At 36.2% G+C, this 19249-nt stretch overlaps 1 protein-coding gene across 4 annotated transcripts in view; it reads right to left on the reverse strand.

Moving 5' to 3' along the window:
• Positions 1-19249, reverse strand: part of CAMSAP2 (calmodulin regulated spectrin associated protein family member 2) — an 80481-nt gene that overhangs the window by 14147 nt on the left and 47085 nt on the right. For all 4 annotated transcript variants that reach the window (XM_021547224.3, XM_021547206.3, XM_021547231.3 and 1 more), the window contains 6 exons: positions 15551-15692; positions 12302-12441; positions 4534-4627; positions 3354-3447; positions 622-692; positions 40-109 (listed from right to left, as the gene is read on the reverse strand). In XM_021547224.3, the coding sequence (XP_021402899.1) occupies positions 40-109; positions 622-692; positions 3354-3447; positions 4534-4627; positions 12302-12441; positions 15551-15692 (611 nt within the window). The remainder of the gene's footprint in view (positions 1-39; positions 110-621; positions 693-3353; positions 3448-4533; positions 4628-12301; positions 12442-15550; positions 15693-19249) is intronic.

Genomic DNA, 19249 nt, shown 5'->3' on the forward strand with positions numbered 1-19249 from the left:
AACCCCAGTATTTTGTAACCAGCTTGTAAGATTACTTACCTTTTCTCTTTGGGCCATGTCCCTACTTGTCCATCTACATAAGACATAGATGTGGACCTTCTGATGACTCCTAAGTGAAACAAAAATTGGACCCAATGTAACTACTGTAAAAAATTATTTTAATATCACCTTCTGTTGCTTTAACAAATTGATCTGCTTCACTACTCAGAACACTGCAATGGCAAAAAAGTGTTTATATATTGCAAATACAACTAGATCAATTAAAGCAAATTTCTTCCTGAATGTATATTTTACCCCTCACCCCTCAAAGAACTTACTCATGTGTAAAATATTATACAAATCCTACTAAAATATACCACCAATACTTGTTGTAAGCCATCTTCCACATAATCAAAACAGAAGTCAAATTAAAAAAACACACACAATGCATTTGGTACAAACACAATCTTCCCACTTGTATATTTTATAAATTACAGAAGTAAATTATGTAAATGAATTAATTTTTCATGTAAAGATCTATTTCTGCATAAATGATGTTTGAATAAAAACAAGCAGGATAGCAATTTACTCAGAGGACGACACCTGTCTCATTGTCTCTCCCAGCCCTTTGTGAATTGTTACCTGGAACAGATGAATAAGGCTGCTGGGGTGTATGCATTTGGTGAGCGGGTGTGTAAGCTGGGCTTTCCAATCTATAAAGCAAGAGACATTAGCTTAGAATTAATACATCAAAAGCCACAATACAAAGGCCAACCAGTCACCCTGTTGTTGGCCAAGACAAAAACAGATTTTTTTTTTTTTTTTGGTGATGGGAAAGAAAGTGAGGTGTAGTTCTCTTCTGGAAATATTAATTTATCAACTAAAAATAGAACACTGTAATAAACCTTGGACTGGGATAATGCAAGTGGACCAAAAAGTCAAAAAGGTATTTTTCGTACATGAACAGCTACAGACCTGCAGCGTAAGTTTTATTACTGTACTTGTCTCCTGATTTATTTCATGTAAATGTCTCTAGTACAAGGCTCCATTTTTTAGGCTTGATTTCAGTAAAAAGTCTAAACAAACATGAGCAAAATGAGGCAGCTCCTACTGGCCTCAAAACTGAATGATTGCAGCCAATATCACATACTTTCCATGCATTTCTATTTTCAGTTGCTTAATTTGAAAATACTGCTTTGTGTCTGGACTGCCACATGCACTAGAATTGGATAAATAAGATTTTGTGATAGGTATGACTATAAGTAAAAAAAAATATTCACTACTAAAGGAGTAATTATAGAGATTTCCTCTGTTTCCACTTACACAGAACTTTCTTTAGTTTACAGAGAAGGTCTGTAATTGAGTAGCTGTGTTAATCCAGGGTGGGATTAACATAATTCTATGTTTTGATCAAGGTGCCTTTTCATGATCAGAACAAAGACACACACATAAAGACACATGGATTTGTATGTAAAACACTTCTAGAGAAGCCAGACTTCAAAACAAGCTGGATTAAATCCTTTCATGTTTTGAATTTTGTCCACCGAATTGAAGAGAACACTCCCAAATTCACATTTTTCAGAATAGTTGTCTAGTGTTATTATATTATACATGCTGTATAGTGTAGAAATGGCTCTAAATAATATTTGCAAGAAGGATATTCACATCAATTTAAGAAAAATACAATCTACAAAAGCATCTTTCATCTTTCTATATATTAAATTATTCAATATAGGTTCCCATAAATTCCTCTTTTTTTTTCTGTGTCAATAACACTACATGCTAGCTACATGACATATCTGTTTTAAATGGTATTCAAGATTTCTGTGAAAATTTTAAAATCCTGATGGCTGTAAATTCCCTTAAAAGAAAAGCATACTTTCCAAATTTAACCTTGCAACCTGTGAAAATTTGCTTCTATGAAGAAAATCTATACACTTAATTTTCCTTGGGGAAAGACTGATTCTGGCACCAAGCCTGGGTTCCATGGCAACCCCAGACATGTAACTGCTCACTGCCGACTAGTCCCACTCCCTCCTCTGTGCTGGCTCTGCCTCTCCAGCCGATCCTCTGAGTCATTCCAACAAGCTAAGGCAACAGAACATTCACTTTTTCCAACTGGGGTAGTTTTTTTCTGTCTTTGTGTGCTGAAATGGCAATTCAAACACTCAAGGGGGCAGGAATGCACAGTTGGGACAGGCAAGAAGGCCTGGACTACAAAATCCTGCAGTCAGGTCTGTTCTGCCAGCCTGTGTATTAGACACCAACCATCTGAAATTACTTTTTGGGCCCCTCCTTTGTCCTGCAGTGATGTGTCATCAGGTTGGATGAAATGCCCTGGTTTATGAGGAGAGATACAGCAAACGGCTTTGGGAGCCCCTGCTTCAAAGGATATGTTCAAAACTACTGGTTCTTGCTCTCCTGGCTTATATGCTCAGTTTAAATGAAAATAAAATCATTATCTACGAGAGGAACACACTTTGGATACATACAGGGAAAGGATTTGGAATCCCAGCATTTAATGGTAGCAAGAAATATTACACTGTTATTAAAGTCAGCATAGATTCCGGAACACCAAAAACATACTTAGGAACCTTAAATCTAAAACCCAACCAAAGCCTCAACCCTCTCTCCAAAAACCCCATCCAAAAACAACACAAAAGGCTAAACAGGATTATCTGGGTTGGAAATCAACCATTTGCTAAATATGCAGTAAAAATACTAATTTTATCCTTCTCCTCTGTGTCAGTTTAGATATATTCAATAAACCAAAATAAAACCCTCAAAATTATAAATATATTGTAATGCTGTCTCTCATTCATTAGGTCCAGATCAGATCACTGGAAGGCTTTCTTAACCCTGACAAAAGAAAGATTAAAAACAAGGCCTAATGTACAATTGATGTCCCTTATCATAGAAAGAATAGGTTGAACAAGACCTTCAAGATCATGAAGTCCTGCTGTTAACCCTGCCAAGGCTTAACATCAGTGCCATAAGTGCCATATGTATACATCTTAAATACTTCCAGGGATGGAGGCTTTATCACTCTCCAGGCACCCTGTTCCAATGATTGACAGCTGGTTTTGGTGACAAAAATTTTGCTAATATCCAATCTAAACCTTTCCTAGTGCAAATGGAGGCTCTTTCCTCTTCTCCTATCACTTTTTCCGTGGGAGAGGAGACAATCTCCACCTGTCTACAGCCTTCTTTCAGGTAGTTGTGGAGAGTGATTAGGTCTCCCTTGAGAAATTAATGTATGATCAGCTACAGAACATTAGGGAAACAGAATGTTTCTATATTGCTTCCTAATCTGTACCAGTAATATTAAATATAATGTTTCACATGGTCTTGTACTAGTGATTCTCTGACATTACCTGGCTACAAAGTCAGAACCAGATGGACCATCCATGTAATTTCTTCTGTTAGCATTCAAGCTGCGAGCAGAAGCTGCATCTTTTGCAGGTTCAGCTGCCACGAAGAACAAAGTTCAAGTTATTATAGTTTAGTATTCAGTTAAATTACATAGTAAAAAAAGCTGTCCAAAATAATCTGAAATAATGATTTTCAAAGATTTAAAGAATTTTCATTGATTCCATTATTCCAGTTTAAAACTGTCACTTCCTTTCATCTTTACATCCTCCAAAGCTCCCATACTAGCACTAATTAAAGAAATGAAGACTGACAAAATAGACCAGAAAAGGCAAGGGAAGAACTAATACAGAAAAACAAACTAAAAAAGAGCTACAAAATTGAAAGGAAACAAACAGTTTTAGCAAAAGTTGTTCTGGAAGAAGTGTTTCTGATAAAAGTTCTCCCCAAACCCTTAGACTGACTAGAAAAAAGGTTTTTTTGTCACCCCCTAAACCAGTTAGCACTATTTAAAGATTTATGTCAGGTTTGTATGTGCTATAAAGCATAAAAATGAAGAAAAGTTATAACTGCTACCCAATGAAAATCTCTTCCTTGTGCATGGAAAGCCAATTACAGCACTGCTGTATGAACATTTCAGTTACCTGAAATGTTAGCTACCTGAAAGTAGTCATTAGCAGATCTCAAGATCTATCTGAAAGGTGGACTTTTCAATTTGAGAATTGCTGATGGAAGATGGTGCCTTTGCACTGGGTACAAAATGCAATTTTACAATTAACTCTCTATTCACTTTGCCCAGAGTTATGATTCTTTCTTTTGGTATCTTCTCAGCAACATAAGCTCTTCAGGCTAAATTCTGTTCTTGGTTTCTTAATATATTTGTAATTCTTCCATGGGCATAAATGGATTCAAGGCTTGTTTAGGTCAGGAAAATTTGCAAGGGATTATACCACAACAATTTAAATGAATTTTTGGTAACAGACAACAAAATCTAATTATGATTTATGAGATGAGATGAAATGAAGAGTTACAATGAAGAAAGAGAATTCCTTTCCTTCTTTAAGGGGAGTTGTACACTGCCAAATCCTGTTAATTAAAATATTCACTGCATCTGTGAACACAATGGCAATCTGTACACACACATATCAAAACATGCATATTAAGGCCAATCCATAACATAATTACCTTGGGGATGCACAACAACACGGGGTTGTACAAATGATGGCTTCACCACTTCAAACCACCAGAACAATTCTGCCATGAACACCATGTAATTGCTCTACAAGAAATAAAAAAAGAGATGGAGAGAAATTGATGTTAGAACACAAGCCTGCAAATAAACAGATTAAGCAGCATTTAGGACATGCCTGTTTCAGCCAGTTTACAATCTCCACTTATTTTACAATCTCCACTGTTTTTTTTAGAAATAGAGAGCAGTACAACTGATCTGTAGCACCAATACATAACTTGACCAGATTGCAACCAATTGGGTTGAAAAGTTTCATAACAAGCATATGCTCAAGCCTGATGTCTTGCAGGGAGGGCAGAATGGGTGGAAAAAAAAGACTGCCAAAGACCAGCCTTTTTTATTAAAAAATAGCAGTGAAAAGCCTTTTGCAAGGATAGGCAATGCTATTTTCAGATATTTTGAACATGAAATATATGGTAGCCCTTTGTTTTAGAAGGTGGAATCTGATTTTGGCTTTCGTGTTAAGTATGTGCTTTTACTACACTTGTGAAGTTCTACCCAAATTTACAAGCTTTTAATGTAAAACAAAAAACAACAGAAGACTTTCTTGACTGCAGGTTAGAACAAGGTTTTAGCTCCAAAGGTTTATGCTGCTGATATGTATGTCCTCTACTGTATGTTCCCATTATGAAAATACACAGTGTGAGAGCCACCAGATAAAACACAGGGGGAAAACAGATGAAAAGGAAAAAACAACTGGCGACAAACTGCATCAACAACAACAACCAATAGAGGAAAGCCAGGCAGGAGCAGTTGTTTCTGCTGCAAGAACACATGAGGAGTGCAAAAAGCCAGAAGGTTGTTGGCTGTGAAGGCTAAGGAGTTCAGAGGCCGAAGCTTCTGCATCTTCAGTGCCACTTCATATCTAGAAATATCAACTGAAGGAGATCTGCAAATATCCAGGTTTGAGCTGGCTCAAGCGTGCACAGACCTTTGTCACCAATCTTACAAAGTCTGAAAATGTAAACAATGCTTATACATTAAACTGGGAAACCATAATTAAACAACTTTTTAAAAGAGTTTAGTTGAAAAATTTGAAATGAAGATGTCATTCTAATTCAAAAACAAACCACAGGCATTAAGGATAAGAAAATAATTTTAAAATAAATAAAATATTTACTAAAAATCCTTTTATAATAAATGAGATAAACTCAATTCTGTGTCAGTATATTTGCAAATATAATTTTGAGTATCTGTTTGACACTTTTGCTTCAGATTTATTTTTCCTGAAGATTTCTAACATCGATAAGCCTATATTTCAGCAAAGGGATACTCAGACCAAAAGCTACTCCTACACTGGTGAAGGGATCAGGCAAATATTGCAGAGTTATTACACAGAAGTTATAAATAGAATAGGAAAAACCCCATCGCTGTTTATTCAGCTTGACAGAACTGAATGAGGAAAAGTGCATAGCACAATCTTTTCCATTCAAGTAAATGTCAAGAATAGCATTTCAGTATCACACACTGATTTCATTAGGAAGCTTAAACCAAGAAAAACTCAGATGTACTTCTCAGACAAATGTGACTTTTAATACTACAATTTCAAAATACTATAAATTCTCTCTGAATAATTTTCCCCTGCCCTTGCCTCTCCTTAAACTTCCATATTTTTGACTTTATTTTTTAGCAAAAAATCATAAAATGTTCTAATTATAGCTTTGTCACCATCCAAAATAATATTGCATTTAGATACTCCAATTTCTCATGTTTATGTTGAAATGCTGCATTTCAACAAAAAATAGACACACAATAGTGTGACTATTTTATGAAGGACAGATATTCCTTCTGCGAATATCTTCTATGCAGTTGTGAGCTGCTGCAAGACTGTTTTTCTAAAGCCACCAAAGCAGTATTTACTGAACTAAAAATGAAAGTGCTGCACAACCCACTGAGAACACAGGCTACTTTAGATGTCCAGTGGCGAGCCATCATGATGGAAATCACGTTTTCTCACAGGTTATTTTTAGTCAGAATGATCAAAGGGAAAGACTGATGATCAGTAACAATTTTTTTTTTTTAAAAACTAGAAGTGGGTCTGTAGTAATGTTGCTATCCAGGACTCAAAAGAATGTAGATATGACTTCTTTACATTTTTGCCTTGATTATGGTGACAGAAATTCTAACAACTTGCCATGTGATTATCACATGCACTTACACACAACAATATTCAGGAGCATAACAGTATTTTAACAGTAATAATAACTAAGGAAGCTCTGAGCAGTCCAGGCTGGCTCAAGACCCCTGAACAGCAGATGGCAGACTTGCATCTTCAGAGATCATTATTAGCTATACACTCTAAATAATTTAATCTCATTTAATTTCAAATACTTCAAATAAATTATGCCCTCCTAATTCCTGTAGATTTTAGATGTGTATATTTATAGAATAACCACAATATCATATACACAAATGATACATATAATTTGTTGTCAGACTTGCATCCACTAAAACTGGGTGTGAGAGCAGCTGTAGAAGCTTTTAGAATTTCTTTTTAAATGAACATAAAATACACTGTGAAATGATGCACATTAAAATCTCTGTTCAGTGGGCCAGGAAAGGTCATTCCAGTGAAAACGCACAGCTTTTTGGTTATACAAGTGCCAACATAAATGCTTCAAGACTGCAGAAAACTGGAGTGTCAGAAACTGTCTCGACAAGGCCAGACTACAGCTGTGTATAATCCAAGCACTACGAGTTTGTCCCCTGTCCTGCCACAGGCTAATAAATGCCACAACAACTCAGTTTTAAAATCCACTATGCTTTGTTTCAGACCAGAACTGAGAGGGAAGAGCGGCCGATTAACATCAGTGAACACAAACCATGCTGCTTCCCTTTAAATAATGAGTCAGGAACATTTGGTCCCTCTCAGGGAGAAATTGTCTCAAAAAACTGTTCCCTAGTTGAATCGTACTTTTAATTCCTCATCCTCAATCGTTTTAACCCAGCCAGATGGGAATGAAATGGCTGAACTGACTCCCACCACACATAATAAGTGCCTCACCAAGCACAGCCAGCTGCTCCCCCAAGTCCTTAAGGGGCTCCAGTTGCCAGGTCTGGCTGAGGTGAGCAGCCTGGCTGGCAGTTGGAGGGAAAGCTCTGCAACACGTGTGAACTTTGTGCAGCCCTGAATTTCTAGGATTTATCTATGCAATGTATTTGAACACTATTTTTCATGTCTCTGATGCTGATTACAGCCACTGCTTATATTGTTTACAAATAAACACCATCAATATTACATCAGAAAGTACAAGCATTCAAAACTGCTCAAGTGCAAGAAGTATTTTTTAACATAAATCACAGAATCCTAGGTTGAAAGAGACCTTCAAGATCATCAACTCTTCAGATATCTTATACTCCTGTTCAATTCAGCAGTGAGGAAAAAAAAAAAAAAGAAATGCTGGATCTGAATCAAAAAAGATTTGACAGTGCAAATGTTTTTTTCTGCCATTCTGGTTAGTAATCAGGTGCAAAAATAAGGTACCTATTCCATGTGCTTATTTATGATTCTGCACAGTTTGGAGTCTGGCCCACATCTAGGTCAGAGGAACGCCCCTTCAGCCAAGACACAGCAATCATCTCTCAGATTTGCGTCATTTCACGTTCTGAAAGCTTTCATTCTAACAAACATGCCTTCTGCATGAGCAGCCTCTACAGATCTCAGCACAGAGCAGCCAGAGAAGCAGCATCTGTGCTCAAGGACATGCAATCCCCCCTGTAAGAACCACGAGGCCACAGAACCCCATGGCCCTGCTGAGTGCCCAGGAACCCACACGCTCCGAGCAGCAGGACTTGGCCTGCTCCTGATAGGACCAGCAGTTATTACAAGCAAAGACTGTATGTACAAAAAATTATATGTATATACACTCCCCAAGGGCAAATGGACCCCTTGAGAAAGTTTCTGCACATGTTCCTCAAAGCCACTGGTGGGCCACTATGAGCCCCTGCTTCAGGGAGACCACGGGGCTGGGCTCCAACCCAGTAAAAATGGCTCTGTGTGTATGTGCACGAGCTCTGTGAGCAAATGAGCGTTGTGTGTGAATGGTTATCTCTTAGTAATAACTGAGTCATGCTACTGATAATGGCAGTTGAATTAATAAAAAGTGTTCTAATAGTGTGATCTGAGTCTCACTGTCAATCCTCTACCAGTGAAGAGAGAATGTACACGTGTACATTGAATGAGTAGCAGAAATTTAGGATCACCATTTAGAAAACAAAACACAAACCCACACATTTGTACAGGTTTGGGTTAAAGGAACATTTACATTTACAAAAGACAATTAACAATTGATGCAAGTTCCCATGTAAGCTCTCAAATCATGGCAAACATTAAATGAATCCAACTGTCGGTCAGTCCCCTCTTTGACAGTTAACCTCCTAAATTACTTGTTCTTAGATCTGAAGACTATGGCCCTACTAGAATAAAGTGGCAGAGGATGATCTAAAATTATCAAGAATATAATCAATTACTACCAAAGATGTGTTTTTTAACTCTTTTAGAAATAATTTCCATTTATCTCATGTGACAAATGGAACATGTAAGATGTTTATTTTAATTCTTTCCTTTAGTGACCATAAAACATCCTTATAGTAATATACATTCCACTGGACAATCAAAACACAAGTGCTACCTACCTCCTATTATATGACAGTGCTAATCAACTGTTGGGACAAAGCAATAAATAAGTTTTTAGGGCTCTTCAGGGTGCTTCATACTTCTTCTGATGGCACCTTATGCAAGGTTTTCTACATCTACAAACTTGTTCTTTGAAAAGGCAATACAAGTGCATGTCAAGTCACAATAAAAAAGTTCCTTCAGCTCTGTGTACTTTCCCTGATACAGGTGAAGAACAAGATATTTAAAAATATATCCTGTCTGAAGATAAAACTGCTTACAGGAGAAGGGCAATCTGTACAACTAAAGACAGACTCAAGATTTCTACTATTTCCGCTTGTTAAATATGCAGGGAGAATTCAGAAAACATTGTGATTATTTTTATGTAATCACTCTCTACTTGTGTTTGTCTGTCTCAAAGGAAAACAACCAAGAACCAGTATGGTCCCCTGTTGGTGCCTCAAGCATCCATGGAATGTATTGAAATATTTTTTCTTTAATATCAGTAGCCCTGCCTTAGTAAACATCTTATGAAGAACTTTACAAATGCATTTTTCTTAGAGGGGAAGAAATAGGCAATAAGAAGCAACAAAACTTTCTGCTTCCTTTGATTATGACACATTAAAGCTGTCTAGAATTCCAGACAAAGCTTATTTCTCCTCTGTGCTAAACCAGAACTAAGCCAACAGTTTCATCTGCTGGGAAATCTGAGAGCGTCTATCAAAGACTGGATGCTTAAGGGAAGTCACTGTGTTTCTGTGCAGTTTGATGGAAAAACCAAAAGCAGGCAGTGTCACCTTGGTCAAGTGCTGCACTAAATTTCTGCATCATATCCTATGTCTAAGCTCCCTTGATTTAATGTACCAGGGCAGTGCAGGGTGCCCTGGGAAGAACATAAGGTATGCAGTTTGTGCTGATCACTTAAGAAGAGGTTCTGCTCTTTTCCTTCTCAAGAACCAGCAGCAAGCCAGGATACCTACTGTAATTTCTAGGACCACACAAGGCACAGCACTGTAATTCCAAAAACTCTGCTGTGATTTTTTTCTTGAGGCTTAATCCAGTAAGATATCAGCAATTGGTATTTTTTACTTTTTCTGTCACCACTATGAATTCTGTCACCACTAAGAAATTTTTCAGCCAAAAGCACAGTGGCACCTACTGTGCAGTGTGGGCCACTCTGAAAACAGACAGGAATTTCTACTGATTAATGAACACACACCTCTATAAATCCTAAGACTTCATACTATGTACATTTTGTAGGCTGAGATGAGTAACTCAATGTGCAATATTTAAAATATCCATTCACAATGTTTTTTTAAAGTGACAATAAAATTCACTGGAGAATAAACACATTTATTAAAACTAACTCTAATCAGATGCACTGGAAAACTGAGGAGGAACTCCTTTAACAATGAATTTATTTTTAAAACCAATTAATCCTTAACACTGGAAAAACAGAGTTTACAGCACTAGCTGAAGTTTCCATACCAAGTTTTGGAAGAAAAACTTGGCAGTGTTGCTTGGTGGCATTTACATCTAAATAAGCATCCATGCCACAGCAACTTGTAAAAACATGATCACAAAAGGGCTTTCTCAGATCTAGAAATACTCTAACTCTTTGAAAGAACTCCAAATCCTATCTAACCAGTGTTCAGAAACAGCAAAATCACTAAGTTAGAAGTACAAAGTCTGATGCATTGAGATACTGACAAAATATTTACTATGTTTTTTATTTTATTTAAGCTTTTTAGTGCATACTGGTTTGAAAAATAATGCAAGCCATTACTATAAAAATGGTCATGGTCATCGTCATGAATCAAAACAAGAATGATCAATTGCATTTATTCCATGTAAGCAAAGAGAAGCCATCAAAATGCAGTGAAGGAGTCCTGCTCCAGACCCCCGAGTGTGGCTGTAGCACCAGGAGGTGCAGCCAAGGCAGACTGCAATGCAGCAGACTTCAGCAGCATGTAGGTAGATCATGCATGTGAAATTCAGCAGCACCAAAGGCTGACTGAAAGCACCCACTACACAACTTTGCATACACAAAATAAACCAGCAACAGCTACGTAGTCTAGACTTAGGTCCTACTGCCCTTACTCACCCTGGCAGCTCATTACTTATTTGAAAAGGATTGGGCTCAACCCTACAGGAGACAAAGCTGTATTCAAGCTATAGCCTCTGTGACTCTGCTTGTGAGATTGCTAGAAAATCATAAAAGAAGTGAAATGACCCAGATATTTAGAAAGCAATTACATCCCATCTGCAATGGATATGCTGACTTCAGAAAAATAATATTTCATTCCCTAAAGGCAAGCCAACAAGAATCTTAAGCAAATGAAGTGCATTTTTTATAGAAGAAAATCTTGGTGAAACATAATAATGGAAAATTAAATTTACAATTAGGCAAGAAATCATTCAGTTGCTCCTTTTCATTCTTCACAGGCTTAAAGAATTACAGAATAATGGTTTATTTTCCTTTTTCTAAAAAAGTAAAATCTTAGATGGAATACACTTAATTGCTTATTCCAACAACTGTATTTGTTGAAATTGTGTTACTGCTTGTATTTGGGGCATCAAGCCATTGGTTTTTCAAAAAATTTAACCCAGAAAGTTACACTTTTACAAAAGTGAAAGAGCTTTAATATTAAAACCCATTAAATTGTGTATACAGAAATTAGTAAGAACAGTGAGTAATAATTCCATAAACAATTCCTCAATATTTCCACCCTTTGTTAAAGCCTTGATACATTGAAACTAATGCAGATCACTATAACATTTCAATAGAAATATTGCATATTACAGACTTCAACCATTAAGTAATAAGAAAGAAGATAAAGTGGGAAATAGTTTTGCACAAAATCAAAGTTTTTACAAATCCTTTCACAAGTGCTTTTTTAAAAAATACTTTGAAATTACTAGGAAAACATAATGGCCAAAAGAAGGTGGCTTTTCATTCTGCTGAAATTTGTGTCTTGCATGCTATGACACAGGAGAAGCCACACAGCAGCAGACTAAAAAAGACTAAACATATCATTAACAAAATAATTCTGTGCATGTTGCTTGCAGTTTAATTATTTTATTTTTACCTTTATTGAAGAAGCTGCATAGAGCATATCCTCAAGACTGAAATGGCAACACTGGTTGAGGTATTCCTGACAAAATTCTTGAATCAACTGTAGATTATACAGGCTGTCGGCTAAAGACATTGTATCTTTCAAACAAATATCTAAAAAGGAAGAAAAGAAGCAAATATTAGATACAACTACAGATTTGCAAAAAAATAGTTTTTGGCTTTTACAGATTCAGAAGCATTTACTGGATAATTTCAGACATAATTTCTGCCCCACTCCTCCCCACCAGAGACTTTTATTTTTCTAATTCAAAAACAAAAGAAATTATTAATTTATGTTTTATCTTTGCATTTTTAAATATTTAGATATTTTTGTGAAAAATATTTTTTTTTTCACTGTTGAGAAGTGAATTTGTTTCTGTTTTGCCTTTTGTGAAAAGGTAAAGTTATTCTCTCACGTCTACTATTTCCATGTAATGAAAAAATACAATCACTAATATATTTTTTTTAATAATTAGATTTTCTATAGAGCAATGGCAGTAAGAAAGAAACACATTTTTGCATACATTTCTCTGTACATATTAGTTCTTTGTCTTTAAACAGGGACCCAAGAGCACATTTTAGCATCAAGAAGCCTGGATCTTCACAAAAAACCAGCCTGGTCTTAGGTATTCATGTTTGTGGATTGAGATGTTTGAGATTTTCCAAGGAGCTGAAGGCTGCTTTATGAATTATCACTCTCTGTTTGAAAGTGCTATTTAAATACAAAGAAGTGGTGGCTGTGAACAGACTTGTGTAGTTACACAGTATTCTCTGACTAGTATTTAAGCCCAAATAGTCTCTGTTCTCTTTTTATAACTGCATCTTGGAAAGGTAAGTAGCAATAATAAGTACCATGAAAAAAACTAGTCCTCTTAAAAAAAAAGGACTGAAGAAAATAATTAAATATACTTCCAGAGCATGCATCAGATTTTATTCCTAAATCAACAATGTATAACAGAACTCCACATATGTTTTGAATTGTTAAGGACAAAAGGTTTCTTCATAAAAGGAATCTCCTTTGATCCCAGCAGGTTAAGGGTTCCCACACTGAAGAAAATCAGACATAGTCCAAATCCACAGATGATGCTCAATAGGACTAAACTGACTGAAATGAGATTAAATTCAGAAATGCAAAATGTGAAGTCATAGATTTGAATCTAATAAAATTCTAATGTGATTCACTGACTGAAGGTGATATGGAGCAGGGAGTTATCAGGTATTAGCCAGTGTAAACATCTGTGCCTTTGGTGTCATGCAGCTATGGAAAAAACAAACATGATGATAAAACCTATCAGAAAACTCATTTCCAGCAGTGACACAGAAGCACTGCACAAGGCAGGAATGCAATGTCAATCTGGATTTTTCTGTACAATTACAACAATCCATAGTCAAGAATGGTAAAACTGAACAAGCTGCAGAGAAGACTACTGAGGATAACAATGAAAATGGAAATCCACTTCAGCAAGGGAGACTGAAAAGGCTTGGTTCAGTAGCCTGGGCTAAAAGAAGAGGAAGAAAACAAATAAAAAATGTGAACATCAGATTAGAAGCTATTCAAACCAAAGGATACTGCTGCAGGAACAACAAAGGCACGTAAGACAGGTTAAAGGCACACTTAGGTAAAAACCAAGAATGAAATTTAAAATCATGTAAAAAAGTGGAATATTGGGTAAGAAGAGTATTGATTTTCAAGAGTGTGACAGTTTTAAGATAGAACAAGATAAATTCATGAAAGGGATCATATAGTTTTGTACAATAGTCAAATTCTTGACTCAATAGGAGTCCTTTCTAGTTCTGTATTCCTTCAAGGAAACCTAGATTTGAAAGTGAAATGAAGACTTAATGAGAAGAATTTATCTATTTCAGACTACAGAGAACCCTGGAATACTTTTTTCTTTTTTGTTAATGCATATTTAAGCATTTTTGCATATGTATTTTTATTACCTGCCTTCTTCAGTTTCAGTACAGAACCAAATCTCAGTAAAATTCAACATGCATCAAAAATTGTATTACCTAAGTACAGGGAAGATGAACAAAATCTTATTAAAGTGTTTCCAGTTGCTTTGGAGTACCTTTGAATTTATTTCTGAGACAATGACATGCACATTTGTATCTTTAGGGAAGATGATGTCACCTAACAAGAATATTAAAGCTAAAGTTCCAAAGATGACGTGTGCCTTGCCCTGTTCAAAGCCAGGTGCTGGAGGAAGGTGCAGGTCACACAAGGCACACAAGACCTTTCAGAATGTTCTCAGCCATGCTGGAACAGGACAGAGGCACCAGGTGTTACCACAGTCAATACCACCCAAGTTTTAACTCTTCCCTAATCATATATAATAGTATGCATTTGGCTGCAATGTTTATGTAAACTGAAAGTTTTATTTATCAAAATTCTCAAGCTGTAGAAGAAAGGTGAATGAATGCATCTTTGTGCCTTTCATCTTCAATGCCTCCTGTGCTGGAAGCTCCCTAAAAAGTGGTTGTGAATATGAATTCCAGATTTCAGTCCTTAGCAAGCTCTAATTCCTTCTTCATATTCCTGTATTTCTCAGGATGTTTCTGTATAAGTGTTCCCACGACATCAAAGGTATCATAGAAAGAACACAGGCAGAAAATGATGGGTGTTAGCTGCCAAGACATTCTACAGCTCTTAGTTGCCAAGAGGAAGGTATAGCTTTACCAGGCTGCAGAGCAAAAGGATGAGATGAAGCTGCTCATCATCACAGACAATTGCTTTTATAGAACAGCATGACACCAATACAGTCTACACTACACATTTTTGGTTACTCTATAAATGATCCAGGTAGGTGTCAGGTGAACTAAAAGCCCAGAATACAGAGCAACTATTTGCCATGCAGTGAAGCTATGCAGAACCTAACTCTAAACGCTGTTTTACCTGTATGTGATTTTACCTGTATATGTTCTACTTTATATGTTTTATCTGTAACTGCTCAGATGCACAGAAAGCACTTATGCAGCTTCAAGAATAAGAGTTTTGCAGGTAGTTTCAAGTAGGTTTATTTTAGTGTGGCAAAATAAAAGCAAGCACACCAGGGAAGGACATCTGGGCTCCTTTTATTTAAATGTAAAAAGAAATAGGCCCAAAGTTTATATTAAACCCACCACATTCAAATTATGCCTGCTGTATACTGCACAGTTCTCAAACACAAACATTTAAACTTTTATGGCCGCATATACAAGCCGAGAGACATGGCAGACATACCCTCCAGTTTAATGATATCTGGGCAGTAGAAGTGGATCAGGGCTGCTAGAGCACAACCATCTGTACCATCCTTCAGCAGATTCTCCACCAATGGAATGCATGGCAGCTGTTTCAGCAACGTTTGCTCCTTCCGGTAACGAGCCTACAATTTCAAATGGAAAAATTTAGAGAAACAAAAGCTCTGAAACATATGAAGAAACGTATTCATACTGTTAGTGAAAAAGCAGTATTCAAGAAATAGCTGAACAGTCTCAGAATTTATTTCCTAAAACTATTCATATCATGCTACATTTTGAACAGGATAATATGATATCTAATATTCTAATATCTAATAATTTCTTAATAATATCTAAGAGGAAAGGAACAATGCTAATACTGAGCTTAGTCTTCAAAATTATCAAGTTTTGATGATCTCTCTATAGCACACTAATCTAAATAATATTCTATACCTCAAATAAAATTTAACAGTCATTATTATACAATCAAAAATTATCTATGTGCAAACACAGTGAGACAAGTCCTTAGCTACTGCGACTTCAGTTTACTGATAAGTCATATGACTCAACACACCTAAGTATCTTGCCCAAAATCTTATTCATATAACTGACTTAATGACAAATTCAGAAACAAGGAAATCTGCATTTGATCAACTCCATTTTTGTTACTAGCCTGTGTAAGCCATAAATATAGAGAAATATTAATGGTCAACTGTTATGCTCATGAAGTGATCCAGCAATAAATGGAAATATTTCAAAATTCAGTTAGCATATAAAGAGATCATTAGATTAGAGTATCAATATAGCATTTATCTGCAGTGAATATATTTTCAATGGGTTGTGGGGGTTTTTTGTGATAGCAGAGGAAGGCTTACTGAAAAAAGTGACTTAACATCTTTCCTATTTTTTTCCACATCTTCCAGGGAAAACAAACGGAAGTGGAAGAAAGTGGTATAGATTTTCATTTGTTATTATTATTTACCAAGACCTTTTTAAAACAGTAATGAAGGGTTACTGCTGTATTTACACTACAGAACTACTTACAAGCAGTAGAGTGTTTCTGAGTTAATATTATGCTATTTAAATACATCTATACACACTGAACTGCAGGTCTTTCTGTAGGAACTCTCAGAAGTCTTTGTGAAAATCACTCTTCCCAGCAATGCTAAAACTGACTGTTCCTACCTCCTACTCGCCACCTTTTGGCTGTGCTGGAGCAATTGCTGTAGGAACTGTACCAAAACCATTGGTCCAGCTACTCTCTCCTCCTTTGCTTCTGCAGTGAATGAGTGCATGAGCAAGGAGGGAGGTTTTTTGGGGGTGGGAGGGGGTAGGAATTGTTTAAGCCATCTGTGCATGCAAAAAGGTCTGTGGAACCACAGACTAACCCTGAGGGCTGTACTTACTGTCTCTGGATTTCTGTCAAGGATCACGTGGCATTATTTTAGTGAATGTCAGCGTCCCCTAACTGGCCTAAGAACTAAAAGACTAATCTGGCAACAGCAGCCACATCAGTTCTAGAAAAAAAAATGGGCCCAGAGAGCTTATACCTCAACCAATTAATATTTTAAAAACCCCTGAGACTTAGTTGTTACTTCATGCTTTTAGTGTAGTCATATTTGTGCACCAAATACGCTTTATAAAAATGAAAATCCCATTTTTGTGTGCTAGAGGAAACATTAACACCAAACAAAAATCATGTTCCTGCTATGCATTATTAATATTCTTTTCTCCATGTTCTTAATACTCCCTGGTATCTCTAATGAAATAGGCCAATTATAATTGTAGTGAAAGTTTAATCTCTCTCACTCTGTTCCAATCCAGTGACCCACTATGATGAAAATGCTCTAAGTTTAAAATTCCATGATATTATGTCCAAGTATGTCCTCCTCAACATGATTGAAATTAAGTCTATGAAATACCACAATTTAATTATGATTAAGCATCAATAATGGTAACAGATACAGGATACAGATGGACTGAATATCATGTTTCTACAATCTCTGTTTAATTTATACATTCTTTTGAATAGTATCTTTTAATGGAGTATTCAAAAATATTTGAAATTGACATTATAGTGGTATTGCACAGTAAATCCTGTGAAAAAGTACACTGCACTTTGAAGATGCCTTCACTGGCCTCATGAACAGTGCTCACCCATGCTAGTAACTGTCATATCTTTGAAGTGGACACAGAGGATTTAAGTCATTGTAGAGAATGCTAGGCACATTACTTCAGGAAAGATAAACTCACATAACCTGATCTGCTAGGTTCATTAGTGTACAGCAGGCATCATGTTTCAATTTGGTTGAAAAGATAAAAGAAATTCTACTGAGAAAATGAAAGCACTGGTAATTGCACTGCATTTTAAATAAACTTCCATTTGAAAAACTTTTCTCATCAGCTGCAGTGTTTGCTACTAAATATATATATATGCAATAATGCAAAAGATGAACTTCTACATTATAAAGCTCTAGAGCTAATTGAAACACAAATGTTAATACAGGCATCTTGTTTCTGAGATTCTAAACCATCCTGATTTAGCATCTTTGAGCTTACTCCACTTAACCTAGTCTAGCTATAGTTGAGACACTTGCCTAGAAACAAGGTCAGCTAAAGATGAACGAACAGCACACCAGCTGCTCTCTCATAAGTGCTTGTGTGTATTCAGAGCTAATCATTAACAATGAATGCTCTTACACATTTACCATACAGTAGATGACATGTTATAAATGTACTTATCAGAGTTTTTAGCTGCCTCTCCAGTCAGGAATATCTGTCACTATGAGATGTGCTCTATTCTAAAGGGGAGAGACAGAAGACTTGCTGAAGTGATAGAGCAGCCTGAGTATTATCAGTAGCACTTGGGGTTTAACTGCATCTCTACTGAGCTAACAACACAAAGTAATATAAATACCACTAGTTCAAGTTGTTTACAGATAACTGGCAGGCAAACTGGAGTTAGCTTCTCAACAGATGGAGTATTGCAGAGTTGAATATCATTTTTATGCAAAGGAAGGTACTCACTAGTAAACCAACACCACAGACAAAAACAACACAGACATTCTGAAACTGTTTTCAAATAGCCTTACTTTGACAAAATAAAACAAAAAAAATTGTGATATCATGGTCCATCTTATATTTTTTCTGCAGCATTCCCTCCAATTAGTTACACTACCTTAACTCCAAAACAAAATTAAAGGGCTGTACTGTGAAGAGCAGAGTATCTATGTGTCAGAAGAGTAATAGATCCCTTAATAGAGACTGTCAGGAGTCTCAACACTGCTCAGGCTGCTGGACATAGTAGCTTTAAACTACTTTGCCAGACACAGAGTAACTTTTCTTGTTTCTATACATGCAACAGCCTTGTTATTTTCAATTTATTTTGCAATGTATGAACAGTGTTTCATTAGTTACGGCAACAAATATCTGAGGGACTGCTAGATCAATTATTTGGTAATCTTTAGAGCAATGATAGATGGGAATTAGATCTTTGGAGTTCAGATCAGAAGTATGCAATTCTGCATATACCTGAACAGCTGTTCCCAGCCAAACCTTGCCAAATAGACAACCTGAATGCAAATCAAGTGTGAATTCCTACATGATAGAGGAAAGCAATGATAACCCCAAGGTGACACAGCACAGAGAAAACAAACTTTATATTATTGCAGACATGAAAAAAACTGTTTTATTACTTTTAATG

Source organism: Lonchura striata, chromosome 9 (genome assembly GCF_046129695.1).
Source record: "Lonchura striata isolate bLonStr1 chromosome 9, bLonStr1.mat, whole genome shotgun sequence".
Lineage (NCBI taxonomy): Eukaryota > Metazoa > Chordata > Aves > Passeriformes > Estrildidae > Lonchura > Lonchura striata.